This window comes from Phalangium opilio, unplaced genomic scaffold, assembly GCF_054372755.1.
Source record: "Phalangium opilio isolate 3A_F unplaced genomic scaffold, DU_Popi_V2 ptg001170l_1, whole genome shotgun sequence".
Classification (NCBI taxonomy): domain Eukaryota; kingdom Metazoa; phylum Arthropoda; class Arachnida; order Opiliones; family Phalangiidae; genus Phalangium; species Phalangium opilio.
The window spans coordinates 8,199,477-8,220,235 of record NW_028324255.1 but is presented as its reverse complement, the minus strand read 5'-3'; the positions used below and the strand labels follow the sequence as shown (position 1 = coordinate 8,220,235).

General features: G+C 39.5%; 1 protein-coding gene across 1 annotated transcript; it reads left to right on the top strand.

Annotated features, from left to right (window-relative positions):
* The first annotated feature begins 1,931 nt into the window (after nt 1-1,931).
* On the top strand, nt 1,932-20,531 carry LOC149584692 (cytochrome P450 4C1-like). The gene is made up of 5 exons (XM_089863492.1): nt 1,932-2,183; nt 3,039-3,233; nt 5,033-5,099; nt 5,722-5,901; nt 20,083-20,531. Exons 1-5 carry the CDS (start codon nt 1,932-1,934, stop codon nt 20,250-20,252), a joined length of 864 nt encoding a protein of 287 aa, XP_089719618.1. The 3' UTR covers nt 20,253-20,531.
* The last annotated feature ends 228 nt before the right edge of the window (nt 20,532-20,759 follow it).

Genomic DNA, 20,759 nt, shown 5'->3' with positions numbered 1-20,759 from the left:
GTAACCTGATAACCAATACACAAAACAGGAGAACACCTAGAACCGCATCATATTGTTAGTTGAACCTTTTTTCAATGTAAACCATATCTCACTAAAACTAGTTCTTGAGTATAACATAAGCCTACATGGAGAGACCTTAAAATCATACAGAGAATAGCATTACAGGATGGTGTAGAAATGGTTTACTGAACCTATATAAATCATATCCTAAATGTACACAATATCCTAAAGATACACCTAATATTAACAATACAAAACATGAGTACACCTAGAACAACGTCGTAGCTTAATTTGTAAATGTATTTTGCAATGTTTCCTCATCGCACTTAAATCTAGTTCATGTAATATAACATAATCATACATGGAGATACCTTAATAATAATAGCATTACAGGAAGGGTGTGTACACAATATCCTAAAGATACATCGAAATAATACCACTATGGACACTGAATGCCTTCAATACCAATAAATTACGTGACGTCATACCAATACACTAATAATAAATTCAAAATGCCCGCCAACACCAGCACGTGACACGTGACGTTATCAATTCCTCCCAGACCCACCCCCTCAGGCACGATACACACTTGGCAAATAGTAATAATCAACCAGATCTCCCGCGACCCCCCAGAGGGCATGACAATGGTTATGCACCTTCCCCTCATTCCCACCAGCTCAACGTAACCCCCACCCCCTCAGGCATGGCACGACCTAGAGAGAAGAACTAAAAGGGGGGATGAGCCCCTCCTCCCAGCTACACTAAGTACAACCGTATACGGACAATCTTGTCCGTATACGGGCGTCTATATTCTCTCGCCTCTATTGTAGCATAACCTAACCAAGAAATAACCTAACCCTAACCGAACCAAACGATACCTAACCTAACCCAAACCGAACCGAACGATACCTGACCTAACCTAACCTAACCCTAACCGAACCGAACGATACCTAACCTAACCCAAACCGAACCGAACGATACCAGACCTAACCTAACCTAACCCTAACCGAACCGAACCGAACGATACGTAACCTAACCCTAACCGAACCAAACGATACCTAACCTAACCCAAACCGAACCGAACGATACCTGACCTAACCTAACCTAACCCTAACCGAACCGAACGATACCTAACCTAATCAACAAGAAAATGAAAATGTTTTTTTTTTGCAAACTGTGCGGAATTGGGTTTTGGTAAAAATTAAATCTAAAAACTGTGCGCAAATGGGCTATTATTTTAGAAAATTGTGCCGAAATGGGCATCCTCGTTTGAAAGAACCCGCACCATCTTTCGCCCTTGACATCGATGTAGGGGTGGAGAAGGAAAGATTTGGAACTAGGAGGGTTGGCAGCACCACTGGATCCTAGACGTTGAAGTATAGCACCATCGTTATGTAATTCACTAGAACAGGCACTTTATATCTATTTCCGTTTACAATGCATAGGTTAGCGACAGCGCCCTGTACTAACAATTTTCTTTAGCCTCAGAGAGTTTTGATTTAAAAACCCCGGAGAAAATTTTTTTTTATCATTTAAAGAATTTATTAAATGAAGTTATTTTGCGGTGCTTTACTTATAAGAGGTCGAGAGCTTCAAACCTAAACCCCATAACCCCAGATTGAACTAAGGGCGTAGAATAAATATTGTTCGTATCATGAGTGAATCATATACTAGCTCCCTATAAGTTACTCAGTCACACTGGCCTAATGTATCCAGCATTTTCTTCCGAATAGTCGAGAGGACGGGAGGCGGGTGAAAGTGATAGTAGACGGCGCCCTCTCTTAGGGCTTTGAAATTAATATATCGAGAACTTGAAAGTGACGATAGTTCCAAATGGTAATAACGGTATTGGAGGTTTGGTTTCTTTGAGTCACATTCATTCTTTTGCTTCGTTAAAAATGAGTTGGACCTTACAACAGGCTTCGTGAAAAATGAGTTGGACCTTACAAAAGGCTTCGTTAAAAATGAGTTGGACCTTACAACAGGCTTCGTTAAAAATGAGTTGGACCTTACAACAGGCTTCGTTAAAAATGAGTTGGACCTTACAACAGGCTTCGTTAAAAATGAGTTGGACCTTACAACAGGCTTCGTTAAAAATGAGTTGGACCTTACAACAGGCTTCGTTAAAAATGAGTTGGACCTTACAACAGGCTTCGTTAAAAATGAGTTGGACCCTACAACAGGCTTCGTTAAAAATGAGATGACTATTAAGTTGTTGTTTAGCTCTTATTTTTTCATAAAGTTTGGTTCTCTCACCATAAATAGTTCCTGCCTCTGAACGTTGCCCACGGAATAAAAATTCTTATTCCGCTCTGAATTTAAATGAGTTTCTTTCATTTGGCCTGTGTCAAAAAATATCCAAAATTTTGCCATTTTAATGCGCAAAAATAAAACTTCCTATTGCGCCAACCTTAACCCACTAAAATAATTTCAAAGATAAAATACGACTGTGAACCGCCCACAAACAATCACAACATTTCTGCTTATACTAACTACCTTTCAGTTCAAAGTTTCATTGGTTGATCCCCTTTTCCGGTTTTTTACCGGAAATACGTAAGCGCGGAAAGTAGTGTTATTTTCTCTCACTGTAGGTCGCATATAGGTAACACTTTTTTGGCGGGAAGAAAATGCTGGATACATAAGGCCAGTGTGGCTGAGTAACTTATAGGGAGCTAGTATATGATTCACTCATGTTCGTATAGATATTTTACATCCTTAGTTTATTGGGAGCAATAGAAAACCACTAGAATATAGCTCCTCTAATTTTCTGACAGCCGAGCGAAACTGCTATAGGGCTGTTCAGATAATTTGGAGTTTAGTATCATCAAACTTGATTGCAACAACTTTTCATCCTGTCACATGAAGGTGGACGATAAAAGCTACATCTATAGCTTTATTTGATCAAATAAAATTTTATGGTACCAACGGTTCCAAATAGCCAGAGTTTCATCTGATAAATATAATATCAAAAAAAAAAACTGAAATTTTCAAATGAGATAAAATATACTTGGGGTAAAATAAAGCTTAAAAAGATATAGAACTTAAGTCTCTTTTATAAAAAGGGTCATGACACTGTTCATTTGAGTTTACTATGGACATTGTACCTCCTTGGACTGCATCCAGAAATACAGGGAAAAGCTCATGAAGAATTAAGCGAGAAATTTGGTGTTGCTTATCCTTCTATTACATGTGAAGATGCTAATCAACTTACTTATTTAGAAATGGTCTTAAAGGTATGTACACGAATTTGATTATTTAAAAGAAGCATGAATGGAAAACATCCCTTATTGGGGTTGGGGCCTCGCTTCAAACTCCACAACCTTTTCTACGGAATATATTATCATAACCAGAAGTAATATAATAAACCTTCCTACGGGAGGGAAGTGTACAAGACGGCAAAGGCGTAACGTTAAAACACGCGAGACATCCTCGAACCGCCAAATACCATATTCAGACACTATTGCACATGGACAAGGTACGGTAGATCTTAGTCCTTTGCTAAACCATCTTTCGTAAGAAAGAGAGGATTCCTGATTTTGCTAGTAAATATTTACAAACGGTTATTTAGAGATAGATAATAACGTAATAATAATGTATGGTGTTAGGCATATACCTTGGCAAGGTGAGGGTATAATTTTATGCAAGACCTATGAAAATCCTAGAATCTAGTCACTACCTGATTTTTAATGATTGATTATCATCAAAATCAAAAAATACTGCAAGAATTACTTCTTCGGAAAAGTTTTACAATGAATCTATGAAATTGACTAACGTAGCCGACGAAATCGCGAGACCAGAGTATGTATTACTACGCTCTACGCGGCCCTTTTTAATTTTACACGGAGTTTTAATTCCGGTAAAATTTAATAAAAGGACCAAGCGCCTGTCCCTGTGCCAGACGGGTACAAGATACGGAGAGAGCGTATACACGATTTGGAGAGGGAGAAGCTCTGATAGAAACGAATGAAAGCGTGACGTAGAGAGAGAACTGCCTGCCTGGTATATAAGTGAAAGGAGGAAGAGGAAGAGGGGGCGTCCCGCCCGGAGAGGAAAGAGAGGAAAGAAAGGTATTTTAAATATCGCGGGCTTTCTGAGTGAAGGAAACAAGATGATAATTTTCCTCGCTTTGTGCGCGTGATACATCAGATTATGCTGGATGGTTAGGTTCGGTTTCGTAAAATAGAGGGGACGGTTAGCGCTCGTAGTGTTTTCTGGTTAGGGGATCCAGGATTTTGTTTTAGGTACATTGTTTGATTCGTATGGTTTTTAAAAATTATATTTTATTGGGGAGCACAATTTAGTTTCACTAATATTATTTGAAAAATGACGTTATTAGAAATTAAGGGGATACACGATTGTGTTTCAGAAATGGTTTATAGTTGTACGATTTATTTTAATAATACCTTAGGGAGATCAACTATATGGCGGGCCACGTGAGCCGTGTAAAATTAGTATTAAGGCCCAGCCCTTGGGCCATCTTGTTTTTGCAACTTTGTTTACGGTCGTATAAGTGCGCGGGGACATTCGCGGTGCGAGGATGGCTTGGGAAAAATTCGCCTATGTACACTTTTCTCCCGCAGGGAAATTTTAAGATAAACCTTATTTACTATAACGCCTCTTAATTGGGTAGATAGCTCTCGTCTCGATTCGGAGAGGTATATTTTGGTTTACCAACTGGTTTTCTTTAACATTACGGGAGGGTGTGGATTCTTCTGGAATTTATTTGACTAGAACATCGTCGTTGGATTCTGAAAGAATTGTACCCCTGTGAAACTGATTACCGAAGAAAATAACTTTTTGAAATTAATCCTTTATCAATAATTAGATAAGCTACCCAACGTGGCCTGCGTGTTTTAAAGAACTATTAAACGGGAAGCATTTCCTGCCTATTTCGACCCTGAACACTTAAAATTGTTTGTGCCCACCCTTTTGAAATATCTCAATGATGTGGTTTTTATGACTTTCAATTCCAATGAATAAATATCAATCCTTTTTTGAATTTATTCGGCTTTATTTCTTTTATTACTCTCAGGAATCTCATCGATTGTATCCTCCAATTCCTGGAATTTCGAGAACAATGACTGATGACTTAAAAACTGGTAAGTACTGGTGACGGAAGCCAAAACCAAGGTTAAAATAAAAAAAATTTCATTAAATTAAGTACAAAATCGCTCGCCGGAAAATGACTTTGAAAAGTCTCACACCCACACATTGATATGCCTTTAAATCAAATGCAATTTCATAGTGAAATTTTCATCCCTATTCACTTATCCAATGTCAGGGCTTCCACCAAAAGTTCACTCAATTGCGGGTTTTCCTATCATTTATTGTGAATCAATCGCCTTATATACCCAAAATTTCCAAACATTGTTAAAGAGGCATACGCTTGAATACAAACTTCAATAATAACTATGTTTGAAATGATTATTAGGAATAAAGTTTCTTAAAAATATTTAACTAGAATTAAGGTAAATTAATGACGTTTAAAATAATTAATATCAATTATATTTATTTATTTATTGAAGAAAAACCACTTAATTGCGTCTCGACTCGGAGAGGTTTATTTTGGTTACCTAACTTGTTAAAGGACTTCATTCAATTTACAAATTTTGAGAAAACCGTAATCAACTATACATACAATTATAAACATCATTTATCCCGATCAATATATTTCCATGAACTCCCATTGAAACACCGTTAAAATGTTTTACGCCTTTATAGCTAATTTCGAAATACCGAAAGGAACGCCGGTGACTGTCAACATCTTCAAACTTCATCGGGATCCAGAAATATATTCTGATCCGGAGAAATTCATACCCGAGAGATTCTTACCGGAGATTTCTACTCGAATGAAGACGTACACCTACATGCCTTTCTCAACTGGACCAAGAGACTGCATAGGTTAGCAATAGGGGAGTGCGAATACCACTTTTTGGGTATCGAACCGGTTAGCGAATACCAAAACATTTTAATTATCAAATACCGAATCGAATAGTTTATTCCATATCGTATACCGAATAGTTAGGCCTTGGTATATTTTTTATTTAGAGATTAATTTCGAATAGTTAAGCCCAGTATTCGCGAATGCAAAGCAAGGAGAAATTCATACCCGAGAGATTCTTACCGGAGATTTCTACTTGAATAAAGACGTACACCTACATGCCTTCCTCAACTGGACCAATAGACTGCATAGGTTAGCAATAGGGGAGTGCGAATACCACTTTTTGGGTATCGAACCGGTTACCGAATACCAAAACATTTTTATCATCAAATACCGAATCGAATAGTTTATTCCAAATCGTATACCGAATAGTTAGGCCTTGGTATATTTTTTATTAAGAGATTAATTTCGAATAGTTAAGCCTAGTATTCGCGAATGCAAAGCAAGGAGAAAAACATTTAGAAGCTCCTAAATTTCAAAATACCTCTCCTCATTGTTGGCCAAGTGTTTCTTAAAATTTTCCTAGGCACTTGCCGGTAGTTTTTGATGGGAGACAAATAAAATTGGGATGATATTTTTTAAAATAAGGTGGGTCTCTCTAGTGCCAAGGACCGAAATTTATTGTAGTCGAACTTTGACCAAATATTCAGTTCGGTATTCGATATTCGTATCGAATAGTGAAAATGGGCTTATCGATTACCGTATCGCATTATGGTATCTTCCCATTGCGCAGAATTCCATTAGACCGAATTCCCATCAGACCGAATCCCGCCAATATTTTTAATGAATTTAGCCCAACGGCGGGTTTGGTTTTTACAATTCTAACGACTCTATTTGTCGAAAACAGCGACCCCAAAAATGCTATGTAGTTTAATTTCTATTAATGTCGTTTTTAATGAAAGCATTTTAAATATATTTTTACTGCCTTGGAAACGCCACCATTTGTTTAAGTTAGGCTAGTAATATTTTATAAATCAATTAAAAACGTGACGCCTTTTCCAAAATATTGATGTTTATCTTCATTGACTTCTCAAATAATATGCCTTTTCCAAAATATTACTGTTAGGTTAGGTTTGGTTAGGAATTCGTCTCTTCCTCTTTGGAGCGGTTATACACTTCAATTATATTAAAACGGCCTGCTTTAAAGTATTTTCATGATGAATATAACATCAAATCATAAATAAATATTAGAAATTGGTTTTATTATGTCATATTTTGCTTATTTATTACTATTTTGTTCTTACAATCCTTAGTTTTAAAATAATTATTTAGAAAATGCTTGGATCTTGCGTTCATTTTACGTAGGTCTTAAATTGTTTTAAGTTAATTTAATTTTTGCTAACAAAGATAAAATCTTTGATTTCCCGGGATTTTGTTTATTTAAATTCCATCGGGAAAAACCCGAAGTGCGGGTTTTTCGGTGCAATGGGATTGTCCCATGAAGCTCGAATTATTCGGTTCGGTATTCGATCGAATTATTCCATTGAAACCGTTAACTGCACACTACTAGTTAGAAATAACATGCATATATAAAGTAAAAACAAGCTGGGAGTATGAACTGACGGGAAGAATCTGTGTTATTTTGTGAAAAGGATACTTTATCATTTATCTTAACAAAGGGTTAAACATATTTAACTGTGTCACGATGTAGGTTTCGTTGTTGCTTACTTGCTTTCCTATATTCTGAATGGGGAGCCCTCACATTGCCGTACGAGTGAATCCCATAATAGAGGTCATCATAACCGCGGTTTCCCGAAAACGTATTTCCATATACATCGGTTTTCATAAACGTTGCGTACCGTTACAGTAGTTACCAAAAGAGCAATACAACCGAGAAGTGAAAAACGATAGTCCTTTATGATGGTGTAACTACATATTAATTTTAGTTGAATAATTTCAATAAATTACAGACCTAATGTCATTTTAAGAAACTTCAGACTCAAACCATAGCCATAACATGACCTATGAGTCAAATTGTTTCGGAACTCTCCCGGTAGGGGTGACGACAGGTGATGCCATTAGAAGAGCATGGGTTTTAGCTTATCATTGCACTCCATATAAGTTTAATGGCCTTAGTTATGAACGCTTCTGTTAGTGCTCTTTGCTAGGACTCCCATTACTGTTGTTGGGTAAGGCTAGTGAAAATATCTTTAAAACTCGTCAAATCCTTGGTGAAATAACCCTGAAACCGAGTCTAATCCCAGGTTAAATAACCATTAAACGTAGGAACTAGCCTCCGAACAAGGCTTATATCCCATTGGAAAGAATCCGTTGGGCAGAATTTCATTCGACAGAAATCCCATTCGGCCGAAAATCCCATTCGACAGAAATCCCATTCGGCCGAAAATCCCATTCGACAGAAATCCCATTCGACAGAAATCCCATTCGACAGAAATCCCATTCGACAGAAATCCCATGCGACAGAAATCCCATTCGGTCGGAAATCCCATTCGGTCGGAAATCCCATTCGACAGAAATCCCATTCGGCCGAAAGTCCCATTCGGCCGAAAGTCCCATTCGACAGATTGGTCATGTGAATGAAATCATTAAGTACAAAAAGAGAATCCAACCGTACATGGGGCAAGCAGCCATTCTCGTTCTGCCAAGAGCCAACGCTAGAGGTAGTGAACGATGACTGGCGTCGCTTTTTGGCCCAAGCTTGAAGCTGCTGTTAACGACGATTCCGGCTTATTTATGGAATAATTGAATTCGTCTATATCCGATTCCACACACCGAACCTAACCTAACCTAACCAAACCTAACCTAACCTAACCTAACCAAACCAAACCAAACCAAACCAAACCTAACCTAACCTAACCAAACCAAACCTAACCTAACCAAACCTAACCAAACCTAACCTAACCAAACCAAACCAAACCAAACCAAACCAAACCTAACCTAACCTAACCTAACCTAACCAAACCTAACCAAACCAAACCAAACCAAACCAAACCAAACCAAACCTAACCAAACCAAACCAAACCAAACCAAACCAAACCAAACCTAACCTAACCTAACCTAACCTAACCAAACCAAACCAAACCAAACCAAACCAAACCAAACCTAACCTAACCTAACCTAACCTAACCTAACCTAACCTAACCTAACCTAACCTAACCAAACCAAACCAAACCAAACCAAACCAAACCAAACCAAACCAAACCAAACCAAACCAAACCTAACCTAACCTAACCTAACCAAAGCTAACCTAACCCTAACCTAACCTAACCTAAGCTAACCCTAGGCCAACCTAGGAAAATAAGAATATTTTGGAAAAGGCCATGTTTATTTTTCAACGACCTTAATTAATATAGCATTATAAAATGCGAAATCGCACCAATGGGAAATTCGCTCCAACGAGACTTCTCTCCAACAGGAATGGAAAGTCTGCTCAATGGGAATAGGATAAAATGCGAAATCGCGCCAATGGGAAATTCGCTCCAACGAGACTTCTGTCCAACAGGAATGGCAAGTCTGCTCAATGGGAATTAGGTCCATTGGGAACAGCCGGCTAGCTTCGGTCAATTAGAACAACTTATTTTTTATTTCGGTCCAATGGAATTTCGTTCCAATGGAATTCTGTTCAATGGTTATATACCCCGAACAAGGGGCGGAAATAAAAAAAAAAACATTCTAATAGGACATGTGTCCAGTGATACCCCCTTTGACAGGAAAATTTATAGGACATTGTCCACTGGAGTGAGCAAAAATTGTGTCGCATCTTAGTCAAGCTATCAAAACTTCGGAAAAATTTACTGGTCAACCGTCCAGTGACCACCATATAGTCTGGAGGATCACTGTCGATTTTCAATGAAATCTTGCACTTTTTCAAGAAAGCATGAAACTTGGTATAAAGTTAGTTTGAAGTATATTAAGTCAATTAAAGATTGAAGGCATTCCGTATCTCTGTTGTGACAGCCGTGACAAGCCGTCAAAGCGGCCGTGAAATTGTAAACTCACCTAACATCATTTTAGGCAGCGCCCCTCGAGATACGCCGCCTTCGAGCTATGGAGAAAATGTAGGGGTCGTGTATAAAGCAAAAACCTCTCCGATTCGTAGGAGCTTTGTAAAGAATGAAAGAAATTTTCAATAGAAAATCAAACCACGCGCTACAAAATGAAAAAAATAATTTAACTCTTAACTGCTATTACTGAACATTTTACAATAACAATTTGGCAACATAATTAAAGGCATAATTTCGCATAAGCACAACTCCAAGTAACACCTGTTACTATTATTAATATAAATATTTAACCATAAATATTATTAGAGTTGTAAACAATTTTTTTGATCATTAATGTTTAAAACCCTCTATGGGTTTCGGAAATTGTTTTATAACCAACTGCTTTAAATCTATTTTCATAATTTCATTTTTTTGACATTAGAAGCATATTTCCCAGTTTATCTCGGTTTCTTCGTTTCCTTTTAACTTTAGAGAATCGTCTTTCACTAACACGAACTTGTTCATAGTTAAGCCGAAGTATAATTTAACTTGGATTTAACTACGACGGGAGCTAAAATCTACTTTTATAAAAGGAAAATTCCGGTAACTTCATAGTGTACCACGCTCTGCACTATACAACTATGATATGAAGTCTTGATATTTCTTGTCATGCAAAAGATCACTAAAACCCCGTAAATAACCTAAAAAACCAGAAAAAGCAGAAAAACATCCATTCTATCACTGCAATACTTAATTTACCATGAAGTTACAACTTAACAAGCATTAATTAGCAGTATTGGGATACCGAATTTCTAACTGAGTGCCTGTAACATAAAAATATTTTTCGATCTTTAAAATGTGAAGAATAATTAAAATGTTCTCAAATTATTACTTAAAAACGTTGACAGTTGCTTATTCTTAAATGTTGCGAAATTATAAATTTAATATTGTTGCGAAATTATGACTCCAATTATGTTGCGAAATTTTGACTCTAATTATGTTGCGAAATTGTGACTTTAATTATGTTGCGAAATTGTGACTTTAATTATGTTGCGAAATTGTGACTTTAATATTGTTGCAAAATTATAACTTTAATAAGAGTTGATTTTGAAATAAGTGCTGCTACTTCATGGAAAATAGTTTATTAAAAACTAAAATTTAAAAATTATTTTCGGGAGCTTTCGAACCGTGGTTCTTCCTCAGCCGTACAAACTTAAAATAATTTTTAAATTTTAGTTTTTAATAAACTATTTTCCATGAAGTGGCAGCACTTATTTCAAAATCAACTCTTATAAAGTTTTACCATGGAACGGAATTTTAATATTTATAATTATAACTTTAATATTGTTGCGAAATTATAACTTTAATTATGTTGCGAAATTGTGACTCTAATTATGTTGCCAAGTTGTGACTTTAATTATGTTGCGAAATTGTGACTAATTATGTTGGGAAATTGTTACTTCAAAATGTTCAATATACTAAGAGAGCGGTAGCTCTCTTAGATAAGACTGGCTTTCATGTATAAGGAGTGTTTTTAATTGGAAGTAACTTTTTTCCAATTGTGTGTACTGCTATGAAAATGGAATACATTTAAACCATAGAGGGTTTTACACATGAATGATTAAAAAAATTGTTTATAACTCTAAAAATATTTATGGTTAAATATTTTTATTAATAATAGTAACAGGTGTTACTTGGAGTTGTGCTTATGCGAAATTATGCCTTGAATTATGTTGCCAAATTGTTATTGTAAAATTTTCAATAATAGCAGTTAAGAATTAAATTATTTTTTTCATTTTGTAGCGCGTGGTTTGATTTTCTATTGAAAAATTCTTTCATTCCTTACTGAGCTCCTATGAATCGGAGAGATTTTTGCTTTATACACGACCCCTACATTTTCTCCATAGCTCGAAGGCGGCGTATCTCGAGGGGCGCTACCTAAAATGATGTTAGGTGAGTTTACAATTTCACGGCCGCATTGACGGCTTGTCACGGCTGTCACAACAGAGATACGGAATGCCTCCAATCTGGGTGCACGGCAGTGCACCCGCCAAGTTGTCGTGCACTACCAGCAATCCTTTACCCGAAACATTTCAGCCTCATTTTCACCCTCTCGTAACTCGGTACTAGGGAATAGTACACCACTCATATTTACACCTCAAGGGCACAGTGTTAATCCTAGGAAGTCCTCCAACTTCCAGCTTTCTAACCCATCTGGTTTCTGTGATAATCCTATGTGAAAATGACACATTATGAGACTGACTGACTGACACATCATCAAAACTTCTAGGGCATTTCCGGTGGTGCTAGAATGATGAAATTTGGCATACTTGTACCACTAAGCATACAAGCAAAGGGAAAAGTCCCAAAAGCGGGTTTTTTCCCCTTTTAGCCCCTGAAATGGGGTTTAGAATTAGAGTCATCATCTAAACCTCTAGGGCATTTCCGGTGGTGCTAGAATGATGAAATTTGGCATACTTGTACCACTAAGCATACAAGCAAAGGGAAAAGTCCCAAAATCGGGAGTTTTCCCCTTTTAGCCCCTGAAATGGAGGTTTAGAATTAGAGTCATCATCTAAACCTCTAGGGCACTTCCGGTGTTGCGGGAATGATAAAATTTGGCACACAAGTAGGACTTAGCATACAAAGAAAGGAAAAAGTCCCAAAAGCGGGAATTTTCGCCTGTTAACCCCTGAAATGGGGGTTTAATAATTTAGATCCCCTCGTAATAGGACATTATAATTTAATTTTTTCGTCTTTAATATTAATATTTTTTACTAATATGATTCTTTCGTATTGTAAAATTAATTTTTTTTACTTAATGTTTTAGTAAATACATTTTTACTCATTTCCTTTTCATTTCGTCTGAAATGGTTCTATAATAGGTCATTATAATTTAATTTTTTCGTCTTTTAATATTAAAGTACAAATGTTTATTTCACTTCATAATCCTCCTTCTATAATTCTACAAGAACATGCACGTACAAAAAGGAGTGAAATCCCAACAAAAAAAATCCCTGTAAAAATATGCCAAGTTGTTTGGCCGTAAAAAGAAGTGAGATCTAAAATACGGCCAAGTTATTATCTCCAGGTGAAACAACATTTTATTCGACTTAAAACTTCTCAAGAATGTTTTTCTGACTTGGCCATTAGCATTCCAAACTTGCATCCTTCTTTTTTGCGCCCGTGAAAGTGAAGAACGGAAGTTACAAGTTTAACCACAAAGGCTATTCAAGAATATTTAACCAATTTGATTTAATATTTTAATTTCGATCCATATCTGGAATTAAACGAATCTTTGAAATGCTAATGGCCAAGTCAGAAAAACATTCTTGAGAAGTTTTAAGTCGAATAAAATGTTGTTTCACCTGGAGATAATAACTTGGCCGTATTTTAGATCTCACTTCTTTTTACGGCCAAACAACTTGGCATATTTTTACAGGGATGTTTTTGTTGGGATCTTTAATTGATGTTAGCTTTAAAATTTTTTGTGTATGCTAGATGGCGACATAGTCGCCGCGCCAAGTCCCCTTTGGTCAAAGGGCCGATAACCTCTGAGTAGCTTTCATTCCCTTCCCCCTTTTTTTGGGTGAGTGGGGATGACCCTTTCTCTTTTTTCTCGCGTATATTTTTTGGGACCCTCGCTCTCTCGCTCCCGGACTTTGCAACGATGCAGTCGCGTTCTACCTTGTAACCTGAATTCGAATTATTAAACTTAATTTCTTTCTTTAAACAATTCATCTTGTCGCTCTTCCATTCATTTAAATATGAACCCTGACATACGTATAAACAACGCTTACATCTCAGAAGTGGGATTATAACTTAAAAACGCCGAAATTGAACGAGATGAATTAGGATTACACGAGGTTAGGCTTAGCGAAATTTTTGGCTCGAACGCCATGACGATAGCCTTAATCGAGAGCACTATCACCACGAAGTACTGTAATTAAAGCTGGGCTTAATTACATACTTATAGGGAGATACGAACGCAATTAGGTGACGATCCACCTTTGCAAACTTCTCTCGACCACGAGGTCCGCGAATCGAGACCGCCATCATCGACGTATCGATGATAAGAACATAATTCATGCCGGAGACTGTAGAAGGTTGCCCCCACGTAAGACGGAGCACTAGGTTAGCCAATTCCGCGCAAGAAATCTGCCACGAGTGTAGGAGGGCCTTGGCTCAACGACAAAACGACGAAACGTTTTACAACGCGAGAGACGACGAAGGCTGTCCTACCGCGAACGGACTTTTCCACGAACCCGAGGTTGAAACCTACGACGACGAGGGTACAATGGCTGACGGTAATGGCGAAGGTGTACCAGCGGGATATATTTCCCTCGCGGGATTCGAAGAATCCATCAAGGCGGCCGTAGCGGCGGCGGTTCAACAGACGTTAGAGGCGACTGCTCAGCGTGCGACACCGGCTAGCGAACGTAGCCCGGTTAACGCTTCAGAAGCTGCCAAGTTGATACCGGAGTTCGACCCCATAGAAGCCCCTCATCAGGATGTCTCGATGTGGATTAAAAAAGTCGATGATTCCGCCCGAGCCTACGGATGGTCGGATAGTTTAACCGTAAGCTGTGCCCTACCTAAATTAAGAGGGACGGCCAAGGTTTGGTTCGAGTCACTCGACGTAGTGGTACGAACATGGCCCGAGTGGAAGGAACTGTTAGTCGAATGGTTCCCTCCCGCCAAGAGCTCGCAACGATTATATCGCGAGATGGAGAGACGCGTGAGACGTGCAGGAGAAAGCGTAGAAATATACTATCATGATAAGATCGCAAAAGCTAGGCTTTGTGGACTATCTGACGAAGCGATGATAGAATATTTAATCACAGGACTTAATGACGACTCATTAATTACGGCTTTATCGGTACGCGATTTCACAAGACCTCCAGAACTATTGTTGTGCGTTAAACAACTCGAAGAGCGTTTACAAAGTCGCGGACGAAATCAAAACAAGAACTCTAACGAACGAACGCGTTATAATGAATCGTCCAAGGACAACCACGGTCGTAACGGGAAAACTTCCGGATTTGAATCGCGTAGTACGGTTTCAAATAACGAGTATAAAAGATCTGGAAATGGACAAAATCGACCCCGCGTAAATGAGAAAGGGGAATACCTTTGCTTTAACTGTAGAGACTATGGACATTTCTCAAGAGACTGCCCAAAACCGCCGAGAAAAGACCGATGTACCATTTGTCAAAGAACCGGACACGAATCCAGTCAATGTAGCCGAAAAACGCCGTCGAATGGAGCGTCTAGCGACGCGCTACACGTTGAAAGTAGAAAAGCTGACGCCGATGGCAACGTAAAATATTTCATGGACGCTTTGGTTGATGGACAACCGATGAAAGCCTACGTCGATTTAGGCAGCAAATGCGTGACGGTGCGCCGAAGTAGCGCCGATCAACTACGGCTACGAGTGAGAGAAACCGATAACGATTTCTTCATAGGTGGCTACGGCTCCGGTCGTACGAAGCCCGAGGGGGTTTGCAACTTGACTCTAACAGTGGACCAAGCTTCGGCTGAGGTAGAGGCGTACGTGGTACCTGATAACGTTCAATCGATACCTGTCATGATAGGGCAGCCGTTTACCGAACAACCACACGTGGTGGTTGTCAAACGAAAGAATGCCTTGAGAATTTTCGAGGAGCGACCCGAGAACTGTGAGGGAGACGACCGCTTGAAAAATCTGACGATTCCGGATTTACCCGAGCCAACGGTTAATTTGTGGGCGCGAGCCGCTACCGTGATCCCTCCAAATTACGTCGGCTTTATCGACGTGATCTCCCGAGACGAGCTTAAAAACGGGACCGATTTATATATAGAATCATCGGTTCGTATGATTCCCGGAAACGAGTACTGTCTACCGCGAACGGTCTGTTCCCTCGAACGGGATGGCGCGACTACGATGCCGATTTTTAACGTATCGGATAAAGAGCTAATAATTGAAGCGGGGCGAAAAATGGCGCGCGCCGAGATTTGTGTACGCGAAACCGGTCCCACGAGAGAGGTCCTTAATACGAAGCCGATCACGCTACCGCCACTTCCCGCCGAAAACGTAATTGCGGGCGAAAATCTCTCCATCGGTACTATAGAGCGATTGCACGGATTATTGAACGAATACCGAGATTGTTTCGCTAACGATCTAAGCGAACTCGGACGGACGGACAAAGCTGTCATGAATATAGAGCTTACGTCAAATGAACCGGTCACGTACAGACCCTATCGGTTGTCATTCGCTGAACGAGACCGCGTTAGAAAAAAAATATCGGAACTTTTAGCGGCCGGAATTATCGAGGAGTCGGACTCTCCATACTCGAGTCCCATTCTTATCGTCAAGAAGAAGACGGGGGACGAACGTTTGTGCATTGACTTTCGCGCGTTGAATAAGATCACGAAAAAGAACGCGTACCCTCTGCCGCTAATCGACTCACAACTCGAACGTTTGAGTGGAAATAAGCTTTTCACTAGCCTTGACATGATGTCCGGCTATTATCAAATTCCATTGAGCGAAGAATCAAAGGAAAAGACCGGGTTCGTAACACCCGACGGACACTACCAATTTGTAGTAATGCCTTTTGGACTCTCCAACGCTTGCGGAGTGTTTCAGAAAATGGTAAATTCTGTGTTGGGATCGCTAAGGTACGCTGTAGCCTTAACCTACATGGACGACGTACTGATACCCTCGGTAGACGAAGAGGAAGGACTCTTAAACCTACGTCAGGTTTTGGACGTCATTCGCAACGCTAATCTCACCCTCAACCTAAAGAAATGTCGCTTTCTTTTGGGAAATATCGATTACCTGGGTTTCGAAATCGACGAGTCTGGCATTCGCCCTGGATCCAGAAAAATCGAGTGCGTGAAAAACTTCCCCGTACCCACCAACGTCCATGAGCTACGCCGCTTTCTTGGGCTCTCTAGCTATTTTCGGAGGTTTGTTAAGGGCTTCGCGGTTGAAGCCGAACCATTGACAAGTCTCTTACGTAAGGATTCGCCATGGGAGTGGCAAGAGAAGCAGCAACGAGCTTTTGAATCCCTGAAAACGAGGCTAACGGAAAGGCCTATCTTGTCGCTTTACGATGTAAAAGCCGAGACGCAAGTTCATACTGACGCTAGTAAAGATGGACTGGGAGCAATCCTCTTGCAAAAGTCACAGGATGACAGATGGCATCCTGTTTGTTACGCGAGCCGTAAAACCACACGCGATGAAGCTCTGTACCATTCGAGCGAGCTGGAAACCCTAGCGGTTGTATGGGGTTTAGAAAAATTTCGGGTTTATTTGGTCGGTCGCGAGTTTCACGTAATAACGGATTGTAACTCTGTACGGTGTACATTGTCTAAACGTCACCTAGTGCCGCGAATCGGTCGGTGGTGGCTACGCCTACAAGAATACACGTTTGAAGTCCTCCATCGTCCGGGTACTCGTATGGCTCACGTGGACGCGTTGAGTCGGTCTCCCTGGAGTGACGCGGAAGAAGTTGACACAGTCAAAGGTGTGGAAATCTTTCATACCGAAGTATCACGAGAAGATTTCCTGACTGCTGCACAACACGACGATCCTAGAATCCGAGCTTTAAAGGAAAGCATTTCGACGAAAGAGAAGCCAACGAAAAGCGATTTGCAAAATCGTAGAGAATTTGCTTTGAAACACGGAAAACTCTTCAAAAGGGTAGCTCCGACGGAAACTGGGAAGCCAGAATCGCTTCTCTGGGTGGTACCCGATCGCGCCAGATGGCGCGTAGTTAAGAACTGTCACGATGACATCGGGCATTTTAGTGTCGATAAAACTTGTGCTAAAATTCGTGAAAATTTTTGGTTTCCAAAGCTAAAACGCTACGTACGGCGTTATATTTCTTCGTGCGTCGAGTGCCTGTTTCATAAACGGCCGGCGGGAAAACGACCTGGGGAGCTGCATCCTATCGATAAGGTCGGAACCCCTTTTCATACGTTACATATGGACCATTTAGGTCCCTTCGTGAAAAGTACTCGCGGAAATACGTATTTGATAGTCGCGATAGACGCTTTCACGAAATTTACAGTTTTGCGACCAGTACGGAACTCTGGAATGAATCCTACGAGGCGGTTCCTCGAGGATTTAATTGGACTGTTCGGCGCGCCGACGCGCGTAATAACCGATCAAGGTACTTCGTATACCGGGAGATCTTTCGAAGGGCTCTGTAAGGAGGCCAAGATCTCACACGTAGTTAATTCGACAGCGACGCCGCGTGGTAACGGTCAGGTGGAACGTCTGAATAGGCTCTTAACCCCGGCACTCGCGAGTATGTGCATCCGCGATGACGATAAAGATTGGGATGCCCGTGTGCATCAGCTCCAGTGGGGCATTAATAACACGTTTCATAAGGCCACTGGCCGATCTCCGTTCTCTTTGCTCCTGAATTTCCCGTCAAGAAATCCGACCGGAAGCGTAATCGAAGACGCAGTAAGAGAAACTCTCGACGCCGACGTACTAGAGCGCCGTGAGACAGCTATTGAAGCTATTCGTGCGGACCAGGAGAAACAGAGACTAAGGTACAACGTCCGTAGGGCCAAAGCCCCAACGTTCGAGCCGGGTGACCTGGTGGTGGTTGAACGGGAACCACCGGCGACAGGTTTACCTCGGAAAACGGCTTCAAAATACAAAGGTCCTTATGTTGTGTCGGACAAACTCAAATACGATAGGTACCTCATAGAAGACCTCCCCGAGAATCAGCGGAGTCAGAGATTTTACCGGAATACGGCTCCGGTGGATAAGCTCAAACGATTCCTGATAGAGGATAACGCCGAAGACGATCCTCCCGGAAATGAGCTAACCACGGCCGATACGTCTGACGAAGATGACGGAGTCGATCCAGACCCTCCCCGACGTCCGATAAGGCAACGCCAGAAGCCCGCGTATTTGGATGATTATGTTTAGTGTTTGAACTTTACGTCTATTTAATCTCATTTGCATAATTTAGTGTTTCGTAAACTTTTGTTTTATTTGTTTCTTTTTCTTATGTTAAACCGGAGTTTTAACAAGTAGGATGACCGAATGTTAGCTTTAAAATTTTTTGTGTATGCTAGATGGCGACATAGTCGCCGCGCCAAGTCCCCTTTGGTCAAAGGGCCGATAACCTCTGAGTAGCTTTCATTCCCTTCCCCCTTTTTTTGGGTGAGTGGGGATGACCCTTTCTCTTTTTTCTCGCGTATATTTTTGGGACCCTCGCTCTCTCGCTCCCGGACTTTGCAACGATGCAGTCGCGTTCTACCTTGTAACCTGAATTCGAATTATTAAACTTAATTTCTTTCTTTAAACAATTCATCTTGTCGCTCTTCCATTCATTTAAATATGAACCCTGACATACGTATAAACAACGCTTACATTGACTTAATACTTCAAACTAACTTTATACCAAGTTTTATGCTTTCTTGAAAAAGTGCATGATTATTTCAGCTATCCTCCAGACTATTAGCTTTTAAAAAAATTATGGGATATTTAAAAATTTTATTGGACAATGTCCAGTGTCCTATGCCTATTTCCTGTCCTGCTCCGAAACCGCTTTTAGTGGAACAGCATTTGTAATTAAATTTCTCGAGTATCAGTTTTCTTTACACTTAGGAAGCATTTTCACTCGCCGAGTATAGTTTTGTCTTAAATCAATCAAACTTTAAAAAGTGAAATTTTCTATTGTTATAACTATGACTTAATTAATTTTAGTAATCAATTTGAATTATGGTTTCATCTGATAACATTTAAGCCGCATTTACACGAGACACTTTGGAACCGTTTTCAACCGTTTTGGAAAGGCCTAACACTTTTTAAAACATTATATTTGCATTTTCTCGTGAAAGATCTCTGGTTTTATCAACTTAATATTCTTTTTGGTACATTCCAAAACGGTTTAAAACGGTTTCAAAGTGTCTCGTGTAAACGCGGCTTTAGCGCTTTTTATGCTAACCGGCGCTGCCATGGTTTTTAAAGAACTTGAAATCGGAAAGACATATAGCTACGTAAAACCGATCTAGCTTTGTGGAAGACTTCCTCATCTACGTAGTTGCACAGCAATATGTTTCTTTAAATAACACTCTTTGCAAAAACACTCGTATAGAATATTTCCGTGTATTTTTGTTATGAACCTAGCCATTCACTAATACTATGTTAATTTAGAGTAATAATAAATATAACACTACATTTTTTTCTAGGTAAACAACTGGCTATACTCGTCGAGAAAGTAGTTCTTTCTCATTTGCTATTAAATTATAAGTTCGAGTCACTTGATCCGAGAGACAAAGTGTTGCTTAACTCTGCTTTAGCGTTGAATCCAAAATCCACTATCCGTTTGAAATTGCACCCAAGATCAATTACCAAATAAGCACATTCATACGGTATGAAAGACATGCTAAATTCACACACCTGGTTTAAAAATTGTATGTTTATTTAATAATGCCTGTTTATTTTGCTGAAAAATATTTACAGTTACTTAAAATGTAAACGAGCGACCATTAGTTTATAAAATAAGAAACACAGAACACTTTCTCTTGTGTTATTTGAAGATGAATTTATCGTAGAAATCAATTCAATGGATAAATTAATCAAAAATGTCTTGATTAGAATCAAGACCTAAAAAGTATCGGTAAGACTGAGGTTATCACTTGACTGAAGGATCAGATATTAATTTTTATTTTTAATTGAAACTTAAAGGCATGCTTAAGAAAAAACAACGTTCCATTACCGTTTTCCGTTGAAATAACTTATTTTACTGGTAATCAATTTCAAAAATTTACTTATCTCGGCTTTTCGACCACAATTCCATTCCCCGAAAGCATTTTATCATTACATTAATTACTTTTGAGAGAGTACGTGTTTGGACTTGCGTTTT